Source organism: Polypterus senegalus, chromosome 6 (assembly GCF_016835505.1).
Source record: "Polypterus senegalus isolate Bchr_013 chromosome 6, ASM1683550v1, whole genome shotgun sequence".
In the NCBI taxonomy this organism is placed as follows: domain Eukaryota; kingdom Metazoa; phylum Chordata; class Cladistia; order Polypteriformes; family Polypteridae; genus Polypterus; species Polypterus senegalus.
The window spans coordinates 23,002,501-23,015,062 of NC_053159.1; the positions used below are offsets into that span (position 1 = coordinate 23,002,501).

Sequence of the window (12,562 nt, forward strand, 5' to 3'; positions counted from 1 at the left end):
TCTGTCCACAATAATTATAGAGCTGGCATATCTTCAAAGCAGAAAGACCATATTCCCCATATATTCCCCTTGGTTGTGCTTAAAATAACCTGACTGTACTGAGCGCCGTGTTATGTAAGAGTGAAAGGCATGCTGGTATACAGCAGGCAATTTCTTTCAAGCGTATGATCTGCAACTGCTGCTTATACTTTTTCATACTCTGTGAAAAAGAAAATCTTATTTAAAGATATAAACTTGAATGTTGTTCTCATTCCTTTGCTTCAGTTGTATTTCTACAGGTTCCACACTACACAAATCTGAAAGCCATCCTCGTTCAGGCTTTTTTACCACACATGCTGTTCTTCTATTTATTTCTTTAAATTTTGAATGCCATGTCTTTTTTATGTGCTCCTATATAACAACTCTGATTCAACAGGATGTTCTCTGAAGCTGTAATGTTGCTTATTTCATTGGTTACTTTTATGTAAATATGTAAGCCCACACATCTGCCTTGTTATGGGAGATACTGCTAATATAGGCAATATTAAAGCAGTTATTGATTCCTGTTACAGCAGAAAGTTCGCACCGAGTCAGTATGCCTGCATATTCATCCTTCTATGTTTAACTGTATCATATTTGTATTTCATCCTTACTTTAGCAAAATCCTCTTGAGAACAACCTTCATGTTACCCCTGTTGACACAGGCACTTCACATTTTCAGGATTTCACACGTGAATGTTGGTCCTGTATTCTCAGGCTCTTATTACTGAAGAAAATAGACAAATGTGTTGTATCGGTTTTACCTGAACTTCTGTCTAAATTGACTGCAGTAACTTTATAAACAGAAGCAGGAAACACCGTTTTATCATGTTATTTTTAATGTGACATTTCCTGCGGCTATTTGTTCACATTTTGTCAAAGTAGTTAAAAATAATAATAATAACAATAATAATAATATCTTTTTATCTCTTGCACGATTCTTGGGCCTTAGATCTTTACATTCGGCTCTTGGCAGAATTTTCTTTCTAAGGAGTATCTTTTCAGCTATTAAGACATCTTCAGAGCAAGTAATACTATCAGGAATATTGGAACAAGTTGTGTTAAAAATACTTTTTAAAAAAAAAAAAAACCCCTTTGCACCTCCAAAATAAGAAGCGGAACTTATGTTAAATTCATACATCTGGAATGGAATCAGATACAAAATAAATATCACCAAGATGTACGGTTAATACAGAATCCACAAATGGGAAGTCCCATTGCTACTAAAATACAAGGGAAAGAGCCCCCCAACACTACTAGAAAAGAAAAAAAACTGTGACCTTTGGTTTTATCAGTAACAAATGTACCAATGACTCAAAATAGTAAAACATTACTAATGAGACTTCATCATAGCTAAATGATCATAAAAGAATATACAGGTACAAGTGATGCTAGCAATTGAAAATATGTTAGTGCTTTAAAAATGAAAGGTGCAATCTAGCTTATACAGAGGTCTAATTTGATTGAGGCCCATACTCTAAATTAAAGGCCAGTAAGTGGAAAGAAGTTAAACACTGCTGAAATAGCAAAAATGGGGACCTTGTGGCACTGTTGTATTTTTGACAAAAATATTACTCTGTATGTTACGTCCCATAGCAGAAAGAGAAGACGTTAGTACTAAAATATCTATAATGTCTATTTTATTGCCAAAATATCAAACAGCAGAGCTACAGTGCTGATACAATGCTTGAGTGGGATACCCCTGTATTGGTAAAATGGCAAGAAGGAGTCTCTGCAAAAGTATTTGAGAAACAAATCCTGCTAATACTTAGCTATACATTTTATGCAGGTGAGGGCATTAAGTGAGCTAACGCAGTCTCATTCATGTTGCCATTTGCCAACATTTAGACTTTTTGTTGAAAGCACAGTTCTGTCCCTTTGAATGCATAGGCAACAGCATGCCTCCCACTCTCACTCGGCACTTGAAGCCGTTTCTGTGCTTGTTAGCACATCTTCAGTAGAGGTCAATAGACGTTTTACTGTTTAGGCATGCATTACATTTTTTAAAACAATCATTATTTTAAATAACCATGTTAATAAATAGACCTTATTCCAGATATTTGTTAGCACAAAATATCTGAGTTTATAAAAGAGGACTTTCTTAAATGGGTTGGCAGCAAAATGGTTAAATAAGTTTATTTGACCTATTGCTTTCAAGTGAATCATGATTTTGCTCCCCTTACTTTACAGAAAATTTGCATTTGTTACCCCCACCATTTGAAAATAGAGCATTTTCTTTTTTTCTGTCTCTCTTGCCATCATACCCCAGCTTGCTGAGATAGTACATTAATGAGACTTCCTGTTCCTACACATGTCAGAAGTAAGTGAGGTGGTGCGTCTCTGCCGCTTTACATTTAGCTTGCTAGTTGCAGTCAGACTGATTGCAGAAACTACTATCAGCTGGGCTGCACTCCTTCTTAATCCCAGATTAAACTGCGGCCCCCTCCTCGAACAACCCCCCTCTTCTTCCTACTCACCCCACCCTCCCCCGACCTCTAGCTCTTAACTGTTCTGTGGTTTTTGAGGATTAACGGCTTTGAGTTTGACAGCGCTGGAGACTGACAAGCTGCGGCCAATATGGTGAGGTAAGACCAGGCACTGTTTTTTCATTCCTTAACGTTGTTAAATTCTCCTTTGCTGCCCTTTTGTCTCTACTTTGAGGGCAAGATGTGTAGGAGGGACTAGCCAGACTAAAGTTCGTTACCACTCCTGAGTCCAAGAGGACTTCCCTCACATGTGTATGTATTATAGGATTTGAAGGTGGGAGGAGAGAGGGAGGGCTCAGAGGTGATGGATTTAAGTCTCTCATCATTACCTTGATTTAAAAAAAAAAATGTTGCTTGGTTCCAGTTTAAACAAAGAGTTTAGTTTGTTAAAGCCCAAAAAGGAAAGAGTGAAAGGGGGGGAGGACCAGTGTTTAAAGTGCATTCATAATGCTCCCAGCTACTTTTTTTTATTATTTTGCCCCTGACAGACCAGATAGAGCCACTAACAGTGTTATTACTTGCTGTTCCCAAATTAAGGAAAAAGGCTCTCCGTCATGCTCCACTAACTCAGAAATATCAACATTTAAACTTAAAATTAATTATTTAAATATTAAAATTAATTAATTTAAAATTTTGGAATTACTTAAACTTTGTACTACTCAGGTCTGCCTTGGATTTTCTAATGCCACTCTTGTTTGAAAAATGTTATGGTGGTGCTGCCGTGGCTGGCAGTGTTGCCTCCCAGCTTTAAGTCCTGAATTTTTAATGTTATCCCAGGACTACCTTTGGCCCAGTTTATACAGGTATATTTCTCACTATGTGAGTTTTACATCAGCTGCTCTAAATATCCTCCAGCACTCCCAAGTGTACAGTATGCTAGTGTGCCATGTAATGGACTAGTACTCAATCCAGCATTGGTTTGCCCATTGCAATTAAGTGCTGCTGTGGTATATAATACATCCCTGTGCCCCTAAACTTTTAGAAAGTAGCAGATTTTTTCAGCCCCATTAACCCTTGATCTTTAATGCCGTTAGTAACCGTTAGCTCCTTCACTATTTTGTCCTTGAGCATTGTGCTATGTTTCTTCTTCACTAACAATGTTTTTCACAGTTCACTTCCAATGTTTAATTTTTTTTTTACCAAGCACACATACAAATGACTTATTTAGTAGTTTCTCTTTGAGTTGTCCTCTAAACAAATTTAAATAATAATTATTGTAGAGTTGTGCATGAGAAATACTGCACATTATGTGAAATTATTTTTTCAGTCACTTTAGCAAACCCAACATATTACTGTAGTCTTAGCACTTAAGCAGTTGGGGTCCTGTCATTATCACAAGGCTAAAATATATGTCTATGTAATTCAAAACTCTTCTTTCTGTAGCGTGGTCTTCTTCTGAAGTTTATTTGTATGTAGTTTGTTCCGCTGCATCCTGTTCCATTATATTTAGCAATTCGGTCTTTGCTTGCTTCTTTGGTTTTATTTGGTTAGCTGTATTTTTCCATGAGATTTATGATTGGTTTAATAAAGTATATAAAGTCTTTAGTAAGGGTGCTTTGGGAAAAACTGACTCAGTAGATTTTTAGTAGACAGTTACACCTGTCAATTTGGGAGTAAGATTGACAACTATCTCACATTCTGAGTTACTGAGTAAGTGGGTTACTTTGCAACTCTTATCTGTTAAAGAAATAAACCTGACATGTGGGGTCGTACTGTTTATTCTATTTGTGTTGCGAGTTCAGGTCATGGAGTTCAGGTGTCCATCCAATTAGCATTAGGTACAAGGCTGGAACCTGCCCTTGATGGGATACCAGTACATCTTGGGGCTAAATATTTGCCTCTTCATGGCATTTATAACCATAATGTCATATTATGATTTATCAGTAAGGGTATTTATTTTCTCAACTGTGTTCAAATGTCTATGTAATTGATTATCTTCAGGAAGAATTATTAAAGAACTTTTATTAACGAAATTAACGATAACGGTCTTATTTATACAAAATGAAAACAACTTAATTAGAAATAAATATCATTAAGTACTGGTTTGTATAAAGTTAAATCACAGTCGCAACTTTACTAACTAATGATAATTTTTCAGTAGCTCTCCTTGTTTGGACCTCCTTGTCCTTTGTTTTAATCAAGCTGATTTTTATGATCAAAGACTTATTTGAAACTGAATATTGAGATCAGATCAAGTGATTCATCATTAGGTGTCCCTCATCCTGACTGTATCTGAAAATAACAGAAAAAAAAAATTGCTTCAAAATGACAATTGTGAGAAACAGTGTTTGTTTCTTTATCTATTGAACTTTTTGCTATTGATTCAATCAGGTAGGTCTTTGTTGTACAGTATAGTATAAAAATTCTCTGCAGTTTGATGCATTATTCTTTTCTTATATATTATTTAGCAAAATGCAATAGTCTATATAACGCACAAGTGTTATATTATAAAATCTACTGTAAACATTGAACATGTCTTCATCTATGTAGTGTTTGTGCTTCTGCTGTCCCAGTGAAGATATGCTTCATCTTTGTGCTTTTTTTTCCTCCCCACTTTTTTGTTTTTGTGCTTTGAGGGCCAGAATGCCACTTTACACTGTAAACTAAGCAGAAGAGTCACTTGCAACATTGTTTATGGAGTACTGTAACCAGGCCTTTGCGAGTACAGCTTTTAGTAAGGTCAATCTGCTATAACTAAGTGAAGGTGGAAAAATCAGCATTCTGTGGAAAGTGTTGATACTAAAAGATTCTGGCTGATTATTTGTGGGCTGCGTGTTTTTTTTGTCTCTTGTATTTTCCTTGACCAGCAATGTTCCATGAGATAAAATGGAAAAATGGCAGCTGCTTGATTTGAAAGCAACAATGACTGGAAAGGATACAGTGGCTCCCTTCTAACGAGTTGTTGATTTGCTGTTTCAACTACAAAGTTTTTTTTTCTTCATTCTCTTTGAAATAAGCAATGTAAATGCAGCAAGAAGCAAGATAAATAACCCCATGTTTATTTATAGACACAGTCTAGTCACATTAGAAAAGCATCAATATTAGCAAGCTGTCAACCAACCACCCCTTGCCTCCCCCACAACAGCAGTTTAAGAAGAGGAGCTGTAAGTTGGAGAAGATGTTTTACCTAATCATTTCACATAAAAAAACTTCATATTTGCACTAATTGTCGATCCTAAAATACCAAGTACATTTGTAAAAGTGTGAAAATGTTGGAAAATTCTGCTATACATTTAAGATTACCTGGTTCCCTGCATACATGACTAGGAGCTACAGCGGTTTTAATATAAATTATTGGTTAATTCAGGGGTGAACAAAAGAAAGTTTGCAGTTGTTTGTATGGAAAAAGACAAGCAGGTTATGTAAGTATATGAAAGGATACAAAATATGAAGAAGTCAACACAATAATTAATAACAGAAGAATAAAGTCATGTGTTTTGTGTACTCACAACTATAAACCTACTTTTTCCCACCCCTGGGTTAATTAGTAAAAGACACACATGAAATCTTGAAATATTTTTCCATGAAAGTGTTCAGCAACTTAATGGAAATTGTATTTGAATCTTGTCAGATTTTTAACAAATGACAAAGACCTTTTTGTTAAAGGGTTGGGGTAGTGAAGGTGAAATATTTCCATTTTATACATGCCATGGTATTGCTGAAATCACTGTTGACCATTTATCCAGGGTTTAATTTTCTTATTTTGGTTTATTTGTTGTTGTTGTTCTTATTAGCTTTATGCACAACATGACAAGTGCTATGTCTAATGAAGCCTGATTCTTAAGTCTATCTTCTCTTATAGCCAATTAAATGTACTCCATGTTGTGTGTTTGCTTTGAATTTTCTTTTTGTGGAGAGTTTTAACTTGGAACTCTTAAGATGACAAACTACAGTCTAATTCTAAGTCTTTCATATGATAAGGTTTTTGATATAATTTTTTTTTATTGTAACACACATGCATTTTTGTAAATTGTGTACTTTGCTTAGGCATTTGTTGTTTTTTAAATAAAAAGTAATAATATTTTTAAACCATCATGCATTTGAATTGAATTAAACAGGTTTGAGAGTATTGGGGATTGTGGAAGAGAGATGAAAAAGAGAGTGTAGGTAGGGTGGAATGGGTGGAAGAGAGTGTCAGGAGTAATATGTGACAGACGGGTATTAGCAAGAGTGAAAGGGAAGGTCTACAGGACGGTAGCGAGACCTGCTTTGTTATATGGGTTGGAAATGGTGGCACTGACCAGAAATCGGAGCTGGAGGTGGCAGAGTTAAAGATGCTAAGATTTGCATTGGGTGTTACGAGGATAGATAGGATTAGAAATGCGTACATTAGAGGGTCAGCTCAAGTTGGACAGTTGGGAATTAAAGTCAGAGAGGTGAGATTGCGTTGATTTGGAAATGTGCAGAGGAGAGATGGTTTTATTGGGAAAAGGATGTTAATGATAGATCTGCCAGGGAAGAGGAAAAGAGGAAGGCCTAAGAGAAGGTTTATGGATGTGGTGAGAGAGGACATGCAGGTGACAGATGTAACAGAGCAAGATATAGAGGAGAGGAAGATATGGAAAAAGATGATCCACTGTGGCAACCCCTAACGGGAGCAGCCGAAAGAAGAAGGTTTTAGAGAATTCCTAATATAAATGTTTAATATGATTTTTTGAATCTATATACAGTAAATCACTCCTTCACCTAGTTACAAACTTAATTTTAACATGATTTGCATGTTACTACATTTAATGAAGGATTTAGTCACTAAATGACAAAACAATTAAATATGGAATCTGATGATTTGTAACAGAAAATTAGGTATGTCAGTATTTCTAATGTTGTATGGAAAATATGAGTGTTACATTTCATGATCAAAGAATCTGCACTTGGTGTCCATTGCAATAAGTACATAATACATATATGTGCCAGAGAAAAATGGTAGCCCAACTACCCTTCTCTTTTGTACTTTTCTTCTTACTAATCTAGAGATATTAACTGTTGCCAGGAAGTTAAAGTTGCAGGTTTAAATCCCATTACTTGTTCACTGTGATCCTCTGAGCAAGAGCTTAATATGCATGCACTCAAATTCTATAAATATGTGTTATTGGAAATCTACTTGTACTGCTCATGTAAAGCACTTAATGTGATACTCACAATGATAGCTGTTTCCTATCATTAACCAGAGATTTTAGGTCATTTCAGTGGGAAAAATATTAGTAAAAATATACTATTCTTAAAGTACCTTAAATGTGTATGTGTGCCTTTTAATATAAAGTACTGAAAGAACCATCTTTATAGAATATACTGAAATATTGTTCGATTAAAAGAGACAATGTAAACATTATGTAAACAAATATACTGTGAAAAAAGTACTCCAGATTATGTATCCTGTTTCCTCTAATATAATTATATTATAGAAAATGGAAATTATAGGATGCATGCTCTAGATTAAAATATATTTTCACAGTATCTCTCAGTTTGACAATGTATTTTTTGTATGTTGAGCATGTTTAAAACTTCTTTAAAGGAAGTTTTACCATTACAATTTTAAATTATTATTATTCATTATTTAGCATTCATGGAATATACTGTAAAATAATCCAGTGAATTTGTAATTGTACTACTATCACTTATTTTTAATAAAATAATTTTAGTTTTGCCTTAGAGTGTATTGTTACACTCACAATAGTCAGGCAACTGAATTCCAGGGTCCTCGGTTGCTATGTATTTATAAAAGGAATTTTTAAAAAAACGAATGTGGTAAATAACACAGTCCTGGGGCGAAAATTAATTTCAAGTGTAATTATTAATTACCGATTTTTAAAAAAAATGTTGTTTTGTTAGTTGTTACTTTGCGTAGAAGTATCAGCTAAACAAATAATGTCTGGTAAATATAAATATTGATTTTAGTGGTATAATACGCCCACAAGATCAAGCCACTAGGCAGTGTTTGTCTGTTACCCATTTTGCAAGTTTTAATAAAATATTTCAGTGACTAGTACTGGTATGTTGCTGTCAGAAGTATAGGAAGCCACCAAAAACACTAACATAGTAATGTCTTAAATTTAAGAGATAGCTTAGCTCAGAAGTGTTTTATAAATTAGAGTTGCATAGTAAACAACATCCCAGTGCACTTTACACATCTGGAGGTATAGTACGGTTATTCTCTCATTTTCTTAAATAATTGGATACAGTAAGGCCCTGTGAATTGTGGCCGTCTTTGCATTGCTATGGTCATTTTGTTAATGGCTATTGCCAGTCATATGACAGTTTGTGTTTTCTATTCATGAGTTTTTTTTTTATTATAGCAGAATTTCATATGCTTATTATTATAGTTCTGTTTATCATGCTTTTGTTCAATAATTTGTAAAATAATAAAACCGCAACTCATCACTTTAAAAAAGTATGTATTCCTTTTGTAATTTGAAAGCTTGATTTACTCAAATATAATGCACTACTTCAGTGAGTCATATAGTTTAATTGGTGGCCACCGCCTGGGTGAAAATTTAGTAGATTTTCAGCTTTAAATTAGACTTTGCGTATAAATCCCCTTGTGAATAATATTACAAGTTTTAAAATAAAGTGTGGTATTCTAAGCAAAATGTTTTCAAAACCTTACTTAGTGGGAGCTACAGAAATGTGGCGGAAAGTCTTGTGGTCTGCTTAGTTTAAAGTGGAACATTTTGCTCTGAATATCATATAATATCTGTGGCACTCATCAAACATATCAAAAGAGGATAGCCATATAATCACAGCTGTTAGTAGAGTTTTCTGTAGCATCATGTTATGGAGATACATTTCATAAGAAGGGGCTGAAAGTCTTGAATGGGTTTTTGAAAAGAGGAATAGAACAAAATACAGAGAAACGGCACCTGAAAGCATTTTTTTATCCATTCCACAGCATAAGATATTGTATTACGTTAGCAGGGTCTAATGTTTTTGTGTTTTAAGGTGGGGAGTTCATTTAAGCTACCATTTGAAAACTTTTAATACAACTATATCCTTCAGTGCTGCTGTTTTAATCACAAACATCATAACGAGTAAAGTCGTCTAAAGTAAGATAAATTATATTAAAGCATGTTTCAGAATAAACCATTATTTAATTGACAGGGTACTCCTGAGTAGCATTCCTCCTCTTGATCTTCATATTACTTGTCTTAGAAAATAAGTTGCTTTTGTGAGGCAGTAAAAAATGTTTTACAGGTGAATTGTGTAAGAAAAAATGTATTGTTGATCTTTAAATGAGTACAGGCAGGTGAAGTAGAGAGTCATAATTTGTTGCAGTTGTAAACATCTGGATTGGCTACTAAATTAAATGCAAACCAGATCAGTGCCTGGAGGCCTTGATGAGTGAAGCCGGATACCCCAATGTACATCTGGAATGATTAATTGCATACCACACATCAGGGATGTTTTCACTGCAGTCACAGTCATCAGCAGCTTAAAAAGAAAGCAGTACTAAAAGGAAATGTAAACTTGTCAGTAATGGCAAACCACAATAATGTTGGTAACTTTGAGTCTCAATATTTTAAATTGGGAAAAAAAGCAAAAAGACCATTGTACTAGTATAAGGGGATGTAAGAGAGCACAGCAAATGTCCACAAAGTGAATTCTGGATGACATTTAACTCTATTTTCATATATCTGAATTTTTCAGTGCACATTGTTTTGCATGTTTTTTCTTACAGTCATTGTACAAGTTGATCGACTCCTTAACAAAAATGAAATTACAAGTCACATTAAGGAGATGTTTATTTAACAATCATGTCACTTAAAAGTATATTGTTCAATTTTAAACTGAAACTTGAGATGCCTACCAGCACTTGGTGGTTCTGAGGCTAAGGGTCTGCACCAGCATCCAGGGGGTTGCTGTTTTGAATCCTGTTACTGCTGAAAGGATCCTGCTCCACTGGGCCCTTGAGCAAGACCCTTAATCTGCAATTGCTCCAGGGGCGTTCTACAATGGCTGACCCTGTGTTCTGACTCCACCAGATATATTTGAAAAATAACACGTTCCTAATACAAGAAATTGTATAAGGCAAATAAATAACAAAAAAAAGTTGTCTGTAAGCAATGGAAATGATTTAGCTACTTAATGTTCATAATATGCCTTATTAGATTGAAAGTAGCAGATGTAGTAATTCTAGATCCATCTGTTAACTTTCATACCATCTTCATTTCAGGATTGGGGGTGCTCAGTCTCTTAATTAGACACTAGTCTTTTTTAATAAGGGAGCACCTACACTTTTACCCACGATCAATGAAGTTAAGCTAAAACACAAGTCTTTTGAGTGTGGAAAGAAAACTGGAGTTCCTTGAGAAAATCACATGCACACACTGAGAGGAGAGCCAGTGTCTGATTCTAGACTTGAATCCAAAGCCATGGGCCTTTTGAGACCAGTTTTCAGTTCTCCTGCATTTGACTAGGCCAAACATTAAGTATCTCAGTGTACTGCAGTTGGGCTGTTGTCTCTTGCTTTGTGGGCTTCCTTTCTCCTGTAGTAATGGTGAGAAGTACTGTAGCCAGATTAACTGTCAACACAGCCCTCAATTTAGACTGACCATTTAAAAGAGGGGAGCAGACATCCAAGCTTCTGAATCAGGGGAACAGCACTTCTGTGCTTAGTCTTCATTTGTTTGATAAGCAACATTCACAAATGCTGCAAAAAACTCTTTTGCAGAGCTTTGTATGTACTCCTATGTTTCTCATATATTTTTAGCAGGCTCTTGTATTCAGATCATCTTAAAAATACATCTGGTTTTGTAAAAAGTTCACTAGCAAATTACTGCAAGTGACTTTCTCAGAATCACACAGTGAGTCAGTGATGGGGGCAAAATGAAATGCAGAGTGGCTTACAATCCATTGCTTTAGTCACTATGCCGCACTGTCTGGCATTATTCTCTTTTTCAAGTTGGGGAAAGTGTAAGGAATCAGTCTTAAGAAATACAAGCTTGTGCTTTTATGGTTCATTTCAGTCAGTTTACCTGGTCCCCTTGAAAAGGCACATGCCAGATATGTCTAATCTTACTTTACCTTATGTTTCCCATAGAGCTGTAGAAGCCTTCTTATAAAAATAACTTGCAGATGCTATTAATCCCACTGATTTTATTTTTTGTATTGACCTGCAATAGCATTTTTTTGGAATTTTAAAAATTGTTCTTTTAAATTCTTAAAGCATACAAAACATATATAATTAAGAAGGCTAGTTCTTATTTGGAGCACTAAATTTATATTAGTGTTATTAATTAATTAAATTAATAGCACATTTGTTCCATAATCCCTTTTTCAAGGGAGTATGCTGACAGTGCTAGGGCAAGTTAACTTAAAGAATATGTCAATAAAGTACTTTGTATGAGGGTTATTGCCTTGCTAAAAGAAGATGTTCTAGCCTATGAATCACATTATCAATGTATATAGATATACAATATGTTTTCTTTGGAAATTATTCTGCTGATGCACAAGTTAACATTCTTATCTTTCAAGAATACATTTGTTAGTTCCACATGAGCTATACAAACTCAAGCCAAAGCAAAATGTTCACTATTTTTCAAGAGGTGAAGTGGTATTCTTTGGATCATCTGCAATTTGTTCACTTTCCTCACCTTCACATTGCCAGAACTTTAGTGGATATTTATATTTGTCTCCTCTGCATGTAACACTTTTCTCAACTTCTTCATATTTATCTGTCTGTCTCGCTGTCTGGGCCTTTCACATTTGATACCAGTGGGAAGCCTGAATCTTGCAACAGGAAATTCTTAACCAGCAAGAAACACCTGATCAGTGAATTTTCCCAGTAATAATGGAAGAATGGAACATGATATGTATATGTGAAAGTACTAATACGATTAAAAACACAGTAAAACAGAATTTCAAATTAATCAAATTGAAGCTTTACTGGACAAGATAAACCTCTGGGAGGACCACGGTTGTCCAACACAGTTACAACGCTGGTATCCTAGGCCAACTGTAAATTAAGAATAACAACATTCAGCAAGGTTTTTAACAATAATAATACAGAGAATAGTACGTTTACCAGTATGGTTCACTCTCTTAGCCCCTTTTTTGTTTTTGTT

General features: G+C 34.9%; 1 protein-coding gene across 2 annotated transcripts in view; it reads left to right on the forward strand.

Annotated features, from left to right (window-relative positions):
- ptpn11b (protein tyrosine phosphatase non-receptor type 11b) overlaps positions 1–12,562 on the forward strand; it is a 175,451-nt gene that overhangs the window by 51,240 nt on the left and 111,649 nt on the right. Inside the window, exon 1 of one of the 2 annotated variants that reach the window (XM_039755581.1) lies at positions 1,664–2,603. The exons of the other annotated variant lie outside the window; for it this stretch is intronic. Coding sequence (XP_039611515.1) covers positions 2,596–2,603 — 8 coding nt within the window. The 5' untranslated portion in view covers positions 1,664–2,595. Of the gene's footprint in view, positions 1–1,663; positions 2,604–12,562 lie in introns of those variants that run through there. 2 annotated transcript variants of the gene reach the window in all.